Source organism: Phalacrocorax aristotelis, chromosome 6 (genome assembly GCF_949628215.1).
Source record: "Phalacrocorax aristotelis chromosome 6, bGulAri2.1, whole genome shotgun sequence".
Classification (NCBI taxonomy): domain Eukaryota; kingdom Metazoa; phylum Chordata; class Aves; order Suliformes; family Phalacrocoracidae; genus Phalacrocorax; species Phalacrocorax aristotelis.
The window spans coordinates 29,724,178-29,743,549 of NC_134281.1; the positions used below are offsets into that span (position 1 = coordinate 29,724,178).

At 41.4% G+C, this 19,372-nt stretch overlaps 1 protein-coding gene across 2 annotated transcripts in view; it reads right to left on the bottom strand.

Annotated features, from left to right (window-relative positions):
- C6H1orf21 (chromosome 6 C1orf21 homolog) overlaps nt 1-19,372 on the bottom strand; it is a 130,689-nt gene that overhangs the window by 49,894 nt on the left and 61,423 nt on the right. For both annotated transcript variants that reach the window (XM_075096782.1, XM_075096783.1), the window contains exon 3: nt 1,883-1,977. In XM_075096782.1, coding sequence (XP_074952883.1) covers nt 1,883-1,977 — 95 coding nt within the window. The remainder of the gene's footprint in view (nt 1-1,882; nt 1,978-19,372) is intronic.

A 19,372-nucleotide genomic window follows, 5' to 3' on the forward strand; every position in this document is an offset into this window, starting at 1 on the left:
GGAAAAGGAAAATAAAGCCTTTTTGGTGTGCAGGATGGTTTTGTTTTAAACTACATACATCCCGTCTGCCTGAAGACTTTCTTGAGTTGCCTTTTTTTTTCCTTCCAATAGATATAACATTGAAGAGATCTACGCCAGCCCTCCAACTCCATATTAAGTTATATTTTCCAACAAACCAGCTCCCATCACACATGATCCATCAATAACAAAATAATAAGCACTGTGCTGTAGAAATGTCTCTTCCTAATTTTAATCAGGCTAACACTTAGGTGCTACAAGAAAGCAGGCACTAACGGAAGTACAAAATATCTCTATCTAGTTTTGAATACAACTTCAGCGACTGTGTCACCCCAGCAGACCTAAGCTTTCCTGAACTATTCCTTATTGTAACTCAAGCAGCATGTTGCCTTCTGCAAATACTCTAAATACAGTCAAAGGCTAGTTTAAAATTTAACCTGCTACACTTTTTCAATTTTTTTATCAAAAAACTGAGAATTGTGCTAATTTTTCCTTTTTCTGTTTATCAACAAAGCATGGGGGTCTCTAAAATGAGCAAATAATTCTTGCAGTCACATTTCTTCCAGTTAAAAAAAAAAACATGCTTACACTGGCAACAATGCTGAATGCGCTGTGGATGCTGACAGAAAAAGGTCATGTTCTCAGCAGTGTTTCTGACGCCCTAAAAAATCCAAAAATCCTGCTGCCAGCTATGGTTGCGCCATCCACTGGAGCATCAGTGATGCAAAATTGCAGGTAGCAAATACCTAACCTGGAGAGCAAAGCAGAAATCATGCTGTGCACTGCTCAACCACTGCTCAAGCAATGAGGTAAGGACAACACAAATTCCTGTTTACTACAGGAATGCATTTGTCATTGTGTGACACACATATGTGTGTCTAGAAGAGGGAATATAAAGTATCCAGGTTGCCTGAAACTCACATCTTCAGGAAATGAAAAAAATCCCAAACAGTGGATTTTTGTACAGCTGCCCAATGATGGCAAAAGGCAAATCCTCAGCTGGTGATAATGGTTATGGCTCCACTGAAATCTTCTGATGATGTTCCCACTTTGGTCTTACTGATGGAGGGAAAAAACCAAACAATCCTACATGAAGAAAAGCTGCAACGAATGACTGGAACCAGATGTGAAATTCTGCACCCAACTATTATAATTGTGAGATGTCTTAAAAAAGTTAAACTGGGCAAAGCCCCCGTCAGCCAATTACATCATCGACATTCCTCCAGCTTTAGAAGACAAGAAACAACTTCTCAGAAACGCCAGAAGTGACTCAACTGTGATTTTTAAGCCACTTTAACAGCATCCTAGTTATTTCAAGTAGTACTAAGAGTTTACCTGAGATTTCCTTCCCATAAGCGGAACTAGGAGCCAGCAAAGTGCTCAAATCAGGGAAAAAGACATGCACAAAAAATTATTCTTGTGACTGCTGTGTTATCAAAATATTGTTTTTTATTCCAAACTGCCTTCCCTGTGAGTTTTAAAATGTGTAAAACCAGAAAGCACAGAGCAAATAAAATCTACATAAGTAGGTCATTTTCTTAATGGCAGTTGGTTTACTAGCAACTTGTTTGTAATATAGACACATATATTTCAAAGCACGTGTATTCAGATCTGCAAAGGGGGTGAGCAAATATAACCATGGAAGTACTCACTCCAAGATCAAGTAGAGCCTAATTCAGAAAGACAAGCAGGAAAAACTCATATTTTGCGCCTTCTATGCAAGCTTCGCAGAGAGTTATGACATTTTTGAGAAAATCCTCTTGCCGCATGTAAGCTGTAGCTTGAATGTGCTGCACGTTGCATATTTCATTACAAAAGCAGAGCCACGTTATTTCATTAGATAAGCGATAAGTTCAATCCTTACCAAGTTTTCTTGGTTCCTGGCTGCTATTTTCTGATCATCTTCTCCCCCATTTTTCATGTATTTGACCTCTTCCACTGGTTTGATCCTATACTCATCTGAGCACCAAGAAAAAAAAAAAAAAAGAAAAAAAATTTTGAACCAGTGTAGTTCAGCAGCTGGGGAAAAAACCAAAATAAAACCAAAAGAGCTGACTAGAAAAGACCCTGATTAAGCAAAGCAACTAAAAATGACACATATATAGTTTCAAAGGCTTAAAGGTGACTGATACCAAGGACGTTTTTCCTGACTGAAGCTTCAGTAAGAACTTCCAGTTCTGGCTTCCAGAAATTGGTCAGCAGCTCTCTGGTCTAGTAAAGCCACGACACCACAAACACAGGATGTTTGGTATGCACTCTCCCCCAAAACCCTAGTTTTCTGTATAGTATGTTCAATGCAAACAAGTTCTTTGCTTCTGCACCCTCCCCGGATTTTTATTATTGGTGGGCAAACAAGCGATGTACAGCAGTTGCTACAGAGAGCAGTCTGCTCATGGATGTTCCCTGCATTGAAAAAACCTCTTTTGAAAAGCAATGCTGACGGAGGATATTTTAAAGTTAAGTTAAAAGCTGGGGAAAAAAAAAAACCATACAAAAAACCACTGGGTTGGTTTGTGGTTTTTTTTAAAAAAATTTTGTTTTTACCTCACTGTTTCAATGGAGCTAAAGCACAAGGTACAAAATACACAGTCATATAACAATTTCTAGAGAAAAGGCCCCACACTGATTGTTTTCCTCTCCCCACTCCCCCCGTCCCCCTGACCATATTTGCTGCACATGAATGTTACCCAGATAGAAAACTGGCATGAAAACTGCCTAGGCATTTCAGCTCTCCAAATAATAAATTCCCAGCTCCAGTGCCAGTATGGAAATACTATCTAACATACATGTGCTATCCCACAGTAAACAGCCTCACCCAAAGCTTGAAAAAAGGGATTTTTTTTTCCTTTGCTAGGACAAGATGGGATTTTGGGAAAATTGGTTCTTCTCTCTAGCCTGCGAATGCAGTGCTTGCAGTACCAACACTGCCTTTTCTCAGCTGCTTTTTGCTCTGGTTATCTTTGCAGCACGTTAATCTACTGCAAAAACACATGGAGTTTTGCACCCATGCTACTCCAGCCAGGATATATAATGCAGAAGAGAAACTTTACCCCACATAAGTGGCAAATGCTAATACAAAATGAAACGAGGCACAAATCACTGGGAATAAAAGGCAAAACCTCAGCAAATTAAAAGAAACCACACAAACTTTATTCTTTTTCTTTGGGTTTTTAAGAAATTTATCTTGCTAAGGGAAAAAACAAAACACAAATGGATTTTTCTGGGTTTCTGTATTGTTAAAAAAAAATCCATTAAAAATATTTAGAAGGAAGCCTGTTTTCAGGAAACTGTTAACCACAGAGTGTGTAAGTTAAATAAGCCTAACTTTGAAAAACAATCTTTTTTAAAAAAAATACAACATGGTTTTGCATTTGGCCTAGTACATATCTGTACGCTTTTTTATTACAGAGTTTAAATAAAACTGAATTTATCAAATAGCAGCATCTGAGATGGAGAGGCCCAAAAGAAATGGAAGAATTTAAGAATTAATTTATTGTTAGATTGGTAAATGTGAAGAACAACTGCCTTTTTTTTACCTTTTTAAAATGGAATTTAGGTAGTCTGGAGGTGGCAATTCATAAAACCAAAAAGGCTGAACACAATAAAGCAGGGAATTAGAAGTACGTGATTGAATGCAATATCTAACTTACATTTTTCTCACTCCTTCAATGATCTCTGTTGTGATTAGCAATAAAACCCACACACAGAAAAAGCATAAAACTCCCACAGTTGCATGTACGGATTTGAACAGGAAAACAGATGAGAAAGATAAAATAACACAACGGAAGTTTGCACAACCTGCAGCTAGCTCACATTAACTAAAAGAGAGGCATGTTCAACCCAGCCTTGTAAGAAACGAGTAAGGTATGGAGGCCTTGATGTTCAGTGGCAAAAATAACCTCTGAAACGTGTGTCTCCTGTGTATTTCAAACAATTAGTTGTGATCAAACACTGAGTGCACACCCAGGCAGCAGACCATCCTATGTGGACTGTATGTAAGGGATGCCTCCCTGGAAGACATTGTCTCTTGTAGCAAGCGGACCAGGGTACTGAAAAGCCCACGATTGATAATCAGCATAATCACATTTCTATATGAAAGTTTGATACAGTTCTATAGGATGGAGGCAAGACAGGAAGGCAGGTTTCTGTTGGAAGCTTAATTCGGTATTTCCTCTCTAACTGATTGTAAGGGAGTGCTGCCAGGTACTGCTGCTCAAGTGTCTGAGTTGAGGACTTGGTGGTTATCAGGCTTCCCAATCATCATCACAACACTTTTATAATTATTGCACCATTACTACTTACATGTTTGTGCTGCTTTTACCAGGCGAATAGAATGGAATAGGAATAGGAAGAGAGGAGAGAGAGGAGAGAGAGGAGAGAGAGGAGAGAGAGGAGAGAGAGGAGAGAGAGGAGAGAGAGGAGAGAGAGGAGAGAGAGGAGAGAGAGGAGAGAGAGGAGAGAGAGGAGAGAGAGGAGAGAGAGGAGAGAGAGGAGAGAGAGGAGAGAGAGAAGAGAGAGGAGAGAGAGGAGAGAGAGGAGAGAGAGGAGAGGAGACTATTTCAGCTGGAAGGGACCTACAATGATCATCTAGTCCAACTGCCTGACCACTTCAGGGCTGACCAAAAGTTAAAGCACATTATTAAGGGCATTATGCAAACGCCTCTTAAACCCTGACAGGCTTGGGGCGTCGACCACCTCTCTAGGAAGCCTGTTCCAGTGTTTGACCATCCTCTCAGTAAAGAAATGCTTCCTAATGCCCAGTCTAAACCTCCCCTGGTGCAGCTTTGAACCGTTCCCATCTGTCATGTCCCAGGGAGAAGAGATCAACACCTCCCTCTCCACATCCCCTCCTCAGGAAGCTGTACAGAGCAATGATGTCGCCCCTCACCTCCTTTTCTCCAAACCAGACAAACCCAGAGTCTTCACCTGCCCCTCAGAGGACATGCCTTCCAGCCCTGTCACCAGCTTTGTTGCCCTCCTCTGGCTGCATCCAAGGACCTGCACATCCTTCTTAAATGGTGGGGCCCAGAACTGCACACAGTACTCAAGGGGAGGCAGCACCGACACTGAATACAGCAGGATAATCCCCTCTCTTGACCAGCTGGTTGGGCTGTGTTTAAGCACCCCAGGATGCGGTTTGCCCTCTGGGCTGCCAGCGCACACTGCTGGCTTCTGTTGAGCCTGCTGCCAACCAGCACCCCCAGATCCCTTTCTGCAGGGCTGCTCTCCAGCCACTCCTCTCCCAATTTATACCTGTGCCCAGTGTTACTGCAGAATCTGACACTTCAATGTGTTAAATTTAATCCCGTTAATGATTGTCCCATGCTCTGATCTATCAAGATTCCTCTGCAAGGCCTCCTGTCCCTTGAGAGAGTCAACAGCACCTCCCAGTTTGGCATCATCAGCAAATTTGCTAATGGCGCATTCAACTTCTGCATCCAAATCATTGATAAAAATATTGAACAGAACTGGCCCTAGGATTGAGCCCTGAGGAACACCGCTGGTGGCTGGAGGCCAGCCAGATGTAGCCCCATTCACTACAACCCTTTGAGCTCTGCCCTTCAAGCAGTCCTTCACCCAGCGCAAAGTGAACCCACTCATCCCACAGTTGGGGAGGTTGTCCAGAAGGATGCTGTGAGGGACAGTGTCCAATCAGAGAACCAAGCAGCCCAAGGTCTATCAGGACTGAGGCAAAAAAAGCATTGAATGCCTCTGCTTCGTCTCCACCCCTATTACTCAGGTGACCATCTTCAACAAGTATCAGTCCAATGTTTTCTTTGGACTTCCTCTTGCTATTAACTTCAGCAAAGATCTCCCTGAATGGTGTAGGATTCATAAAGAGACTAAATTTAGGACAACCTGTGGACAAAGTTAGGGGAGGCAAGGGTAAGGATTATGATGTGGACACAGGTCATTTAAGGAATACTTGACCTGCCCAGGCAGCTTGTCCCCACCGTTTGTGGTTGTGTGAATTTCGAGGCTACACTTCCTTTCCAGCTTCAGCTCCACACAAGTCTCTTTTAGAGATCATTATCAACAAAGTTTACAAAAACGTAATTTTGTATTCACGTTGAACATTGGCACAGATCCTTCAAGTGCTGCAGTGCTTGCCAGATGCCTCAAGTATCCCTGAAACGGCAGCAAAGAACTTTGCACAGATTTATTGTGTAATTTCCACAGATATTTACAACAGTGTTAGTGAATATACCTTCCCCCAATACACTACTTATGAATGTAGTAACTATTCAATCATCTGTGCAGTGTAGCACAGTTGGTGTTACTCTTCCCTCCATCCTACCAACTGCAGAAGTGCAGATGCCTGGACAATTCATGCTTCAGACATGCAGCAGCAAGAAAGTTTACAAAAATAAAACAGTAATTTTTCATTATGTTTTCAGGACAAGTGGAATACACCATGCCAACTAGCAAATCTTACTTCAGAGGAATCCACCTTCTCCTTAGGAGAATACAGATAGAAGAAATTCAGGAGGTCAAAGTACCTGCTTCTATAGATGTTAGTAGAATTATACTTCTAACAAAAAGTGTCTTACAAAATTAATGTCTTGGCTCTATTATGTGGTATGTGTTTGGGCACAAGAAATCTCTACTTATATCTCAAAAAGCAATGTAAATTTGACACAATCTAAAGCTGACGACCTGTCTTAAATGCCAAGAGACTACCTCTTGGGGATGAGGCACGTTAAGGAAGAAGTGGGCTGAGTGGCCAACACCCAGGCTTCAGTGCCTAAATAAATGATTAACAGACAGGAGTGCCAAGCAGCTAGCAACTCCATCAAACCCACGTGTTTTGAGCAAGTGGTGCACATACCAATATCACACAAACACAGCGCTGGCCTGCGGAAAACAAATGATCAATCTAATTTCAGTTAATGGGAGCAGAAGAGAGGACTGAGCCATGAACAACTGTTTTATCAGATACAAACAGAGATGAAGGAAATGGATCAGCAATGTTAAGTTTGAAGCAGTATTATTACTCAGAAGTTCTCATAATTTCCTATCACAGGCAAAATATTTTCCTTAAAATAGGGAGCACAAATACAATATATTGGCAACATCAGCTCATATTGGGTAGTCACTTACTGGAGGTAGTTATAAATAGATATGATTCCACTTTCAAAGAGGGGGGGGGGAAGTAGTTATACTGCCACAGAAATTAAAAGGAGGAGCATCCAGCTGATAAAAGCCCCACAGCTTCCAAGGTATGATGAGGGATACCTGAACTAGCTAATGCACTGAGAAGAAACCCCACCTCTAACTAGTTTCAACAGCCACTGAACTAGGCTGCTTAGATACAAATAACTACCTGAATTGCTGCTAAAATGACAATATTTGTACCTGCAACCTTCCTGCTATCTGAGGAGAAACACTAATTTTTTCTTGCAGGTCTCCCTCCAGCATTTACAGTACTCAGTGACACAAACTTTACCCTTCATGTTCATGTTGAACTCCCTTTTTTATTCCTTGGACCAAGCTAAGATGTAAAATCTATTCATTTTTTATGGGCCCATCACAAGTCTGTTCAAGTAGAGACCTGACATGAGAAATGTGGAACAATTCCTGAAAGCAATGGGACCAGTCAGTATTTCGCAAGTTCCAAGCCAAGACCATTGACTGCAATAGGTTGCCCTTTGGGTTGACTGCTTAAGGGCGCAAAGGAGGAGAGGGTGGTAGCAAGCAGCTTGGCTAGGGAGGACATTGCTAACAAAGAAACAAGTCTGATGCACAACACCTTGTGCTTCACGGATAAGACAACACTCATTATTTCAAATATACTAAATATAGCAATAAAATTCAAATATTTGGAGAAAACAGGGCTTGCACTATATTATGTTATTATTGGGAGGACACAACTATATATAGACTTTTTTTGACTAGGTGAAGATAAATGCCTTATTCTAAAAGTAAGATATATACAAAATGGGGTGTTCAGAAACCACAAATTCTGGGTATTTACGAGATTGTTCTTGTTCTAAAGTTACTGTCAGGATGAAAGCGCTGCAAATGCAAAAGAATGGATGTTTAAGCAACAGACAGACCTTGAAGTGCGTCACGGGGGTGTATGGTCATTAATGGCTTTAATTGAATATGAAAATTAGATTAAAGATCGGTTGGAGGAATGGGCCTATGATGCCTTCCCTAAAGCTAACACCTTTAGGTATTTGCAAAAACTGCTGACCAGGTTTGGCGTGATAAGGAAAGAGTGCATCTGGAACTGAAGAAGTACAGGATGCTAAATTCACCTTTTGAGCTTTACCTTTTGATTTCTACTAAAGTAAATGCACCATTTTGAGACATTTTCGTCTGAGCGATCAGGTATGAACCCAGAGAAATCCTGAAATGCTAATGAAGTCCTACTGGATCTCAACAAATCTGACAGTCAAAAAGACCTTTAAAAACTGTAAGTTCAGGCTAAAGGAAATAATATGAATTTCTATGCATATTCATCTTGTTCTATCTTGCTTAATACCTTTTTTCTTTTTCCTAAATACAGCTTTACATCAAAAATGAACAGAAGTGAAACATCTTTATGCTTCTTTCCTGTGCAAAACTAAAAATCAGGTAGTGAATATGACAACAATTTTAGGATACTATCAGTCAGAGTGTGGTATATCATATATACAGAGAATACATCTTTATGCTCATTTGTAGAAGTAAAAATCAAGTACCATCTTCCATTGTGTGGTATATTATATAAAAAAGAGAAGGTTTCCAACAACTCAGATGGGGGAGGAATGGGTTTACAGGACTGCCACAGCAAATACCGGGTTGAAGAAAAGCAGCCCGATTGAATTGAAGGAAAAACAACATAAATGAACCACAAATAAAAGACAGAAATATTGGCATAACACCTACCACAAAATCCATCACAAGATATAAACCAGAAAGCAGTAACACCTCTAGCATGAAATTCTTTGGAAGGGCAAGGGAGAAAGAATTTTTAAGTTGAATATGCTGCAAAAATTCTCAGTAGGCAAATCTTATGAATGAAGATCTCCATCTGAAAACAGATAATTCTACGCAAACATGTCACCCAGTTGCCATGGCGATGTGACAAAGAAAACCAGCACTTATTAATAATGATTTCAGTGATAAATGAGCATATCAACTTCTAATATTGAAACAATTACGGGGGTGGGGGGGTTTGGGGAAAAAACTGTGGTTGTTCCTACAAGAAAATTTCTTCAGCATTTCCAGACATCACTGTAAGTGCCATTACCACAGCAACAACAGTAATGACGCTATTTCTGGCTCAGTTAAAAAAAAAACACTACCAAAAAAAGCATAACTCCATCAAATATTTCTGGACTCACTGTGACTTTTGCAGAAATCTTTTGTTAAACATCAAGTCTTTTTTTGTTTTGTTTTTTTCTTTTTTTTTAGAAAAAAGCTGATTTACATTGCATTCCCAATTCAGAGATCTAAGGACAAACAGATTTGGCTCTGCTGTCATCAACAGGGATGATGGGTGAGCCTCTCTTCTCTATTTTTAGTGATATCAAGTATCAGACAGGAGATAAGTGGTGCTTCAGTTGCACCACCAAGAAGAAAGTCTCTAACCACACCTTCATTTTCCTGTGCTTAATTTTTTTCTTTAGGATCTCTTACCTTTCTACTGAAGGACATGCCAAGATTTATTACGGATGAAGGATAAAACACATCTATTCCGAAAAAGATGAACTTTTTGTCTAACAAATTTCTCTGTACCATACTTATTTCTGCCAGGTGCGGAAAGTACTCCCGCTGCTGTGATCACAAGGAATGCCACACATCAAAGACTCACGTGCTCTCCTCTCTCAAAGGCTTTAAAGCTAAAAGCTATATTTAGGTAAAGGACTGAATTGCTCCTTCTTAAAAATATTTGTTAAAAATCGTAAGAGATTTTGATGCAGTTTAACTGAAACATGTAACAGCAAGTGAGCCACTGTTGCTAAACAGAGACACTAAACAAAAACATGCCAAACATCATCTAGAGTTCCATGGCAAAGGAGAAATACTGTGAGCTCCATAGCTACACTGGTATGACGAGCCGTGGTGGGCTTAGCGCTAGAGCAAGCCAGGCCAGACATCAGGAAAAATCATTAATTGCGAAGAGAGTCAAGTACTGGGATTAGATTGCTTAAGTGGTTGTAGTTTCCATCATCCGAGGCAGTCATCAGTCTTGACTGCCACAGGTTAAAGTCCATCCTGTTTTGGAGCACGGGAGGGATGAGATAAACTATTCAGATTATTCAGCTCTGTTACTGTATGTGGGTATCAACTGCCTGGATACCAGTAAAAGCTATGCCAAAGATAAAAAAGTCAACAGTTAGAGAAAGAAGTTGCAAAAATCCTGTAAACTAATGTTTCTCAAACTAAATACTAGGTAACATAGGATATCTCAGTTATCTTCTTAGCTCCAGCTTCAAGCACTCTAAGAAAGCAGCATCTACATGGTTGTTTTGATTCTACATGATTATTTAAATTCTGACTTAATTGCTGAGATTTGCAGCTCTGGGGGTGGATTTCTGATCCACCTCGATGTGGGTTGAGAGTGAAATGTCACTGGCGATCAACCATCATTGGATGAGCGGCCCATTGTCTTCCTCTGCCATCAATCCTCAGAGCTATCAACTCCCCAGCAATTCTAGATCCTAGTGATCATGTTGCTTCTACTAACATAAACTAAATAGAAAAATTAGGAAATAAGCCAACCCATTCTTCTCAAAAGACTATCTGAAAATGCTCATTCAGATTTCCCAAATTAAGTTATGTGTACCTTAATCCAATCTAAACTACAGCCACTGCTGGAATCTGACACAGCGGACACCACCAGCTATAAAACAGAGAACAGGTACACAAACAACACACCAATTCTGCCAATAAAATATAAATGATCCGACAGAAAAGCTGTTTTAAAATCTGAATGTACTACACAGATTGCAGCATGTCTTGAAAGACCACCCTCAAGTATTTTTTCTTCTTCCTACACAATCCTAACACGTGTTAACTAGGAATGCTAACATGTGTTAACTAGGAATGCTAACACCTCTTCTGCACAAGGCAGATGTGACTGCAAGGGTTGGGTTTTGGGAGAAAAAAAGGAGACTGAGACATTCAGTATAACAAAAAACAGACCATATGTGAAGGACTTCTGCAGTATTGGAAGGACACTTGCCTTAAAGCTAGGCAAGATCAGGGCAGCTCTTTTTTTGAATTTGGTGCATGACTTGCAGAGGCACATCGCTGTGCACAGGACACAAGTAGCAGAATCAAGGAAGTCATTGCTTGGTTTCTTCTACTATTCAGTTTCTTCTTGGCTAAAAAGTTCCCAAAGCTACTCTACATTTGGATTGTCACATAGTCTTAAGTACTGTGAAAACTATAGCTGTATGTATAGTTTTATACATATTGGTGAGCAACCAATACAGTGGTTTTCTTGGAAGTAATTTTTCCATAAATAGTTCTGCTTCATATTGCAATCTCCCTATTGGGGGAAGAAAATGACAACTCAACATGGTTTGCACACAGGTCATCCACCCTTGGGTCTACAGACTGAGGCGGGAGGACAGTTCACCGGTCAGGGTATAACCTAAAGCTTTTTCTGCTCTACCTCAGACTTCCTCCGCGCTCCTTGGGGTTAATTCTCTTTACACAAAGTATGGGATAATACATGAACAAGTGGAAAGTAGTAAGTACCCAAAACCACTTGAAAAACAATTCCTGGGGACAAGGGGACTCACGGAAGTGTATGCATGTGGTAGGGGGAGCATGTGAAATCATAAACCCCCCACGGAACCTGTGAAGGAAGGCAACGCTCTGCTGTTGCTCTGCTCTATCACGGCTCCCTAACAAGAAGGTCATGGACCCGCCGGCCAACTCCACCAACAAATCCCTCTGGCCAGTTACATGCTGCCAGCAACTGGTTCAAGCATGGAGAAATGTACCACAACCTCAGAGGCCATTTTGTTGCCTCAAAAAGGCTCTTAAAAGTATAACCTCAATATCCTAAAATCCAGTTATTGCTAAACACAAAATTTCCACCTCACTTGCGCGGCACCGTCTTTAGTTACACAATCTCCAGATATTTTAGACTCCCATTTGTATTTAAGATCTGCAGAAATTCCATATATAAGACGATATTGAAAAAACAGCCACGTGATCATATAATTAAAGACTTTTGTGGACTCATCTGTAAGTAAGAATCCAAAAAACAGTGCTGGTGGTGTGCACTCATAACTGTCTTTCAGCTACCCAGATTTTTGCTTGCTGAAACTATATAACTCATATATATATACACACATATACAAACACACTTCCCCCCCTCCCACCCCCCCTCCATTTAATTAACACATAACTTTGAGCCAGACACCAGGCTGTTCAAAGGAAACCATTTCTCAGGTAGAGGAGATTACAGTCACGGTGCTCGGCAGGAAGGATACTCAGTAAATGCAATTATCTAGCCCACTAAAAAGATCAAATTGAGAAATGAAAGCAGGAGAGGAAACAAGCAGCAGAGAGATTAATTAAAGGAACAGACAGGAGGAAAACAAAGGGTCTGTGCCTTGAAAATATTACTGTTCGCATGAAACCACCAGGTAGGTTTTTGGATCAAGGTTGCACTGTCCTGCCTTAGCATCCCCACGTCACAACAGGGGAGCAGCACAAAGCCGGCCCTGCACAGACCTTGCAGCATCTTGAAGGAGCTGGAAATTCAGCATTTCCAATCACTTACTATATTTAAACACCACAAACTTATTTTTAAACAAAATTGCGTGACCCTGCCCTGACAAAAACCCTCTGAGCTGCTCAGAAACTTCAAAAGAAAAGCTTGAAGAATTGACTTCACAGCCACAGACCTCTTTGTTGTGGAAGGGAGAGACAAGAGAGAAGAGGAATGACTGGGGAGCAAACCTGCGAATTTCAACATAAACTGCAGCACAAGAAGGGCTAAAACTTCTACAGTCCAATGAGGTGGCAAGAACCTAGCAAGCTTGTGGACAGTGATAAGACCTCCTCAGCCACAGAGAAGAGACGGATGCCATCCTCTCGCCTCTCCATGCCACATCCTTGGAACTATCTTGATACCAACCCAAAAGTTGCCACCTCAGCCAACCTCGAAAGCACACTGTGGCAAGTCAGAAAGGCTGCTTCAACCCTGTTTTACTGCTCCTTTTTTAAATCCTTCCTTAGAAAGAAAAAAAACCAACCCACCAAGTACTAAGTATTTAATTCTTTTGAGGTTTTTTTAACATCGTTAACAAAACTTGCGGTCCCTGCTGACTCTCCCCCAGCTGGCATCTGTCTACATACTCCACTGCAAAACATTTATCATTTTAGCACAAAATCTGTCAGGGACTATTCAGATTCCAGAAAAAACACCATAATTGACCATCACTGTGAGTATCCCTTGTACAACGATGGAGGTCCTGCTCCTTACAGCCCCGCTACTGTATCGACCAACTGCTCTAGAAGTCTCCTGAATTGAGCTGCCCCAAGAGTTCTCTGGAAAAAAAGAGTCATTACCACTCTGTACCTCCAAAATTACACTTTTCCTATTATTAGAATCACAGAACTATAGAATCATTTAGGTTGGAAAAGACCTTTAAGATCAAGTCCAACCATTAACCTAACACTGCCAAGTCCACCACTAAACCGTGTCCCTGAGTGCCACATCTACATGTCTTTTAAGTACCTCCAGGGATGGTGACTCTATCACTTCCCTAGGCAGCCTGTTCCAATGCTTGACCACTCTTTCAGTAAAGACATTTTTCCTAATATCCAATCTAACACTCCCCAACACAACTTGAGGCTGTTTCCTCTCATCCTATCACTTGTTACTTGGGAGAAGATACCAACGTCCACCTCGCTACAACACAACCTCCTTTCAGGTAGTTGTAGAGAGTGATAAGGTCTCCCCTCAGCCTCCTCTTCTCCAGGCTTTAGCCTGGTTGTTTACAACCCCAGTTTCCTCAGCCAGTCCTCATCAGACTTGTTCTCCAGACCCTTCACCAGCTTCGTTGCCCTTCTCTGGACACACTCCAGCACCTCCACATCAAAATTGAACACAACTGAACACCAGTGCCGAGTACACGGGCATGATCGCTTCCCTACTCCTGCTGGCCACACTATTCCTGATACAAGCCAGGATGCTGTTGGCCGCCTTGCCCTCCTTAGCACACTGCCGGGTCATGTTCAGTTGCTATTGACCAACACGCCCAGATCCTTTTCTGCTGGGCAGCTTTCCAGCCACTTTTCCCCAAGCCTGTAGCCTTGCATGGGGTTGTTGTGACCCAAGTGCACGATCAGGCACTTGGCCTTGTTGAACCTCATACAATTGGCCTTGGCCCATCGATCCAGCCTGGCCAGATCCCTCTGTAGAGCCTTCCTGCCCTCAAGCAGATCGACACTCCCACCCAACCTGGTGCTACCTGCACACTTATTGAGGGTACACCCGATCCCCTCATCCAGATGATTGATAAAGGTATTAAACAGAACTGGCCCCAACACTGGGATGTGGGGAACACCGCTTATGACCAGCTGCCAACTGGATTTAACTCTATTTACCACCACTCCTTGGGCCCAGTCATCCAGCCAGTGTTTTACCCAACAAAGAGTACACCCATCCAAACCATGAGCAGCCACTGTTTCCAGAAGAATGCTGTGGGAAACAGTGTCAAAGGCTTTACTAAAGTCTAGGTAGACAACATCCACCGCCTTCCCCATATCCACTAAGCAGGTCACCTTGTCATAGAAGGACATCAGGTTAGTGAAGCAGAACCTGTCTTTCCTAAAGCCATGCTGACCAGGCCTGATAACCTGTTTGTCCTGTACGTGCCACATGATGGCACTCAAGATGATCTGCTCCATAACCTTCCCCAGCACCGAGGTTAGACTGACAGTTCCCCAGATCATCTTCTGGCCCTTCTTATAGATTGGCATCACATTTGCTAATCTCCAGTCAACTGGGACCTCCCTGGTTAGCCAGGGCTGCTGATAAATGACAGAAAGTGGCTTAGTGAGCACTTCCACCAGCTCCCTTAGTACCCCTGGATGGATCCCATCCAGCCTCATGGACTTGTGTGTGCCTACGTGGTGTAGCAGGTCACTAACCATTTCCCCTTGGATTATGGGGGCTCTGTTCTGCTCCATGTCCCTGTCTTCCAGCTCAGAGAACAACTGGTCTTACTTTTAAAGGTTGAGGCAAAGAAGGCATTAAGTACCTCAGCCTTTTCCTCATCCGTTGTCACTATGTTTCCCCGCCACTAAAACCCCATCCCCTAAAGGATGGAGATTCCATAGCCCTCCTTTTGCTGCTGAAGTATTTATAGAAACATTTTTTATTGGCTTTTATGGCAATAGCCAAATTAAGTTCTAGTTGGGCTTTGGCCCTTCTAATTTTCTCCCTGCATAACCTCACAACATCCATGTAGTCCTCCTGAGTTGCCTGCCCCTTCTTCCAAAGGTCATTGACTCTCCCTTTTTCTCTTGAGTTCCAGCCAAAGCTCTCTGTTCAGCCAGGCTAGTCTTCTTCCCTACTGGCTCATCTTTCGGCACTTTGAAAAAAGTTGTATATTTTTATATATATTATATTTATTTTTTAATTATATTGCAAATACGTGATGAGGTGTCTTCAGTATCCTTGCCAATAAAAAAGCTGATTCCTCTTTACTTTACAAATAGTGCCATTCTCAGTCAGTCAACTATTAAATGAGATTCTTGCCCCACAATGTATAATTTGAAATGGATTTTCACATCCTTTCTGGCATAGCAGCTTTCTTCCATTAATATTAGTCTATCAGATTTTCACTGTTCATGTACCTCAAAGAATATTTGTGAATCAACAGCTATTTAATTTTTATTAATTGCATTATGAAAGGGACAGAATAATTATCCAGGACCAGTAACGTACTGGAGATTCATGATAAGCACAAATGTCTCCTCCTTGCTAGTATTTCTATAAACCAAGAGGGGAGGGGGGGACTAATGAAAACTTAATTTATTAAATACAGCACACATTTCCAGATGCAAAAGATACAAAAGTTAATTATATTACATTACTTACAGGCCATCCAAATAGCTACCAAATTAACCTATTGGAAAGATTATTATTTTACTCTGGTTACAATGTTCAGAATTAATTTGTTATCTCTGAAAGATGCCTACTTCCCTAAGCAGCATCCATGTTGCAAAAGCTTTATCTAAAGCCCCGAAAGCAAACACCTACCACCCACATGGCGCTGATGACGGAGGCATATCATTCAAGCAATCAATGGTAACGACGGGAACACCCTAAGAAATTCCCAGAACCAGAGGGACACCGGGCAGCGAGAGATTGCCTGGCTCACAGCCCCATCCAGTCACAGTTGATGTCTGGTTTAACATCTCCATCTCACCATATATGCCAAGCCACAGATTAACTCCCAGCTCTCTGCAGCATGTAGTCAGTGCTCTTCCATGCCGTCCCATACGGTTAACGATCTCCTCCCTTGTCCCTATTGTCATCATGAACATAACCTGTTTATGAAACTAGAAGTGTTCATCCCTGTTTGCTGCCTGCTATCTTGAAACCACATTGAAGACACTTTGTGCAAATAATATACAAACATACACATTTAGGATATGCTGGAAGGCCGAAGATGACTAGGTGGAAAAGAAAAAGAAATTTTAAAAAGCTAGTGATTTTCCATGTCTCCTCCCCTTCCCTCTGGGCAACACTTTTTAAAGGAAAGCAAGATATCAACATGTGAGAAATGGCAGTTTCTAATAATAGCTAAAAAAATATCAAAATAAGAAATGTGTGCGTAGAGCACTTACATCAGACGATCACTTTCAGCCTAAAAAGATCTCAAGATGCACCCACTTCCTACAGTTAGAGGTTTGAGATATACTTGATGACAAAATACAGGGAATAAAAGTGTATGTAATTTTAATACATACAACCATTAACACAATTTAGGAGACTTCCATGAAAAACACCTACACCCCCTTTTTTCACCCCCTTTTTCCCCTTTGAATAGACCAAGATCATTCCTGAAACTATAAATCAAGAAACAAAGGCAACTTCAAGCTATTTCCCAGTATCACAGAACATAAAGTGCTCTGTGCCTCTGTTGCCTGAACGGCCCCTTGCAGGGCTCCCATTACAAGAGCCGAAAAGAAATATATAATTTAAGAGCACCCTAAATGTGATCCTTTTTGCCAGAGCCCCCCCTCACACAGATAAGAAGAAAAGGCACATAGCAGGGCATGATTACACCCACTCAGCAGAAGCCAGACTTTGGTTTTTTATAAGCCCATGAGGCAGCAATCTTAACATTTCCAATTTTTTCCAATTTCTTTTTGGTGCAAGCTCAGGACAGAGCACCGTCAGTCTCGGGCCTCAGACCAGAAACAACATGAGACTGCTTGGTTATAGGATTTATTTAAAATACCCTTGACGGCACAGTGTTTTGGAGAAGTACCTAATGGAAAAATGCCTTCTACGATAGCAAAAGGATGTTTCACTGTAGTCTGAGCACATAGGACAATGAAGCATTTTGGCAGCTTTTTAGAAATGAAAGTTTCATAGCAGCTAACCTGTAAAGGCACCTTTGGCTGCGCATGCAATGGACACAAATACTTACCAGTCACATATCTTTTCCTTGTATTTAATATCTACTTCTACCAGTAGATATTCCTACTATAAGATTACAGCCTTGAGTTGCTGAAATGAATACACGTCCATGAAGCTTCACAAGGCATACTTGGGCAATCTGAGAATTATCCCCCAGACTGGGGATTTCCTGGCCAAATTTCAGTCTTTGGGGTTTTTGTTTGGTTGGGTCTTTTTCACTTTGTGGCTAAGTAATACAACACCTGGAAAATGACAAAAGGAACACTGCAGTCATTGGAAGTACGTCGCATTTTTACCATGATTTTTCCTCATTTGCTCCCTCAGGTAGGCCATGAACGCCAAGGATTCTGTCTTTAAAAGATTAAGTAAAAAAGCTTACCTGTACCATAAAATAAACGGATTTCCTTCAGCACCAAGTCTGCCAGAAAATACATCCAGGCTTCTTTCTAGCAAATACCAAAGGCGGATGTATGTCCCTATTTATAGTACACTAATGCAATTGTGAAATGCATAGCCCATACACTTTATTTGTATTCAACTTTGACTACACTCTTCATCAAGCTAAGCAGCTCATGGGAAGGGTCATTCCCAAGAATAAAACTACATTACCTCTGTCCACATATCAACTGCTTGCAGAGACTCAGGGCTTGCCCTCAGAGCCTCCCATCCTCTAGTACATCTCTCCCCTTCAGGTTCTCTGACACCGACAAGCAGACTGCAAAAGGTGAAAGCTTACATTAAACTAAGAAGCAGGGAAGTTATGATCTGCCTGTGATTAATTTCTTCCCCCAAAATAGTGATATCAATTGTTTTGCCACCTTGGTTCACCTCCTCTCTTTATACTGTAATCTCAAAAAGCAGCAACAAAAAATAAGAACTTGTTTTGTTAAATTTAGTTAATTGTTCTCTGCTTACAGGTAGGAAAACATCAGCAACATTTATATGGCAAAGATCTGCTATCCATTTGGGAAAGTAATCTCATTTAGGGTCTTCCTGTCTTTTTTCAAAGGAAAGAACTGAAATAATATGAGACGGAACTCCAAATATGCACCATTTTTCTTTACTGCTCGTTTTTTGCTTCCTGCCAGGAAAAGTCATGGTTAAGAATGGGAAGGCTTTATTTGGTAAATCAGCGATTTGATTGATCTAAATGCAGTGCCTCCCCAAAACAGCCCTGCAGTGTGGCTGAGGGCATAGCAATGAAAAACCTCACTCTGCCAATGACAGAGAACACTCCTCCAGCATGTAAAAACTTGCAATTTCTTTCTGTGCATCTGCTTGGTCAATCTACTCCCTCGCAAAGGCTTGCTCACCAGTGGTGGATGTGATCAGCTTCCAAGGGTCAGTGTTTTCTTCTCCTTTCTTTGTACTTGGATTTAAAATGAACTAAAAGCTTCTGTAGCTGTCAGGTCAATGGCATGAAAGAGGTTGCAACTGCTGCGTGAGATATGAAGATAGCAACAGGGAAGTATGACATGTGTTTATCCATGTTCAGACAATTGCTAGCTTGGTTGTGCTCAGTCCTGAGAGACTCTGGAGTGCTATCAAAACAGAAGTTATTAATCATAATGTATACTGCACTGCAGGGTGGGGACAAGCTCTTTAACTCTCACTAAACAGGAAACCCCACTGCTACCAGTAGCAATGGGTTGCAGAGATTACTATACCTGACCAAGGAAATGTCTTCAACCACTGTTGCTTGACTTCACTGAAACAATACACAACTAAGCAATTTTCCAC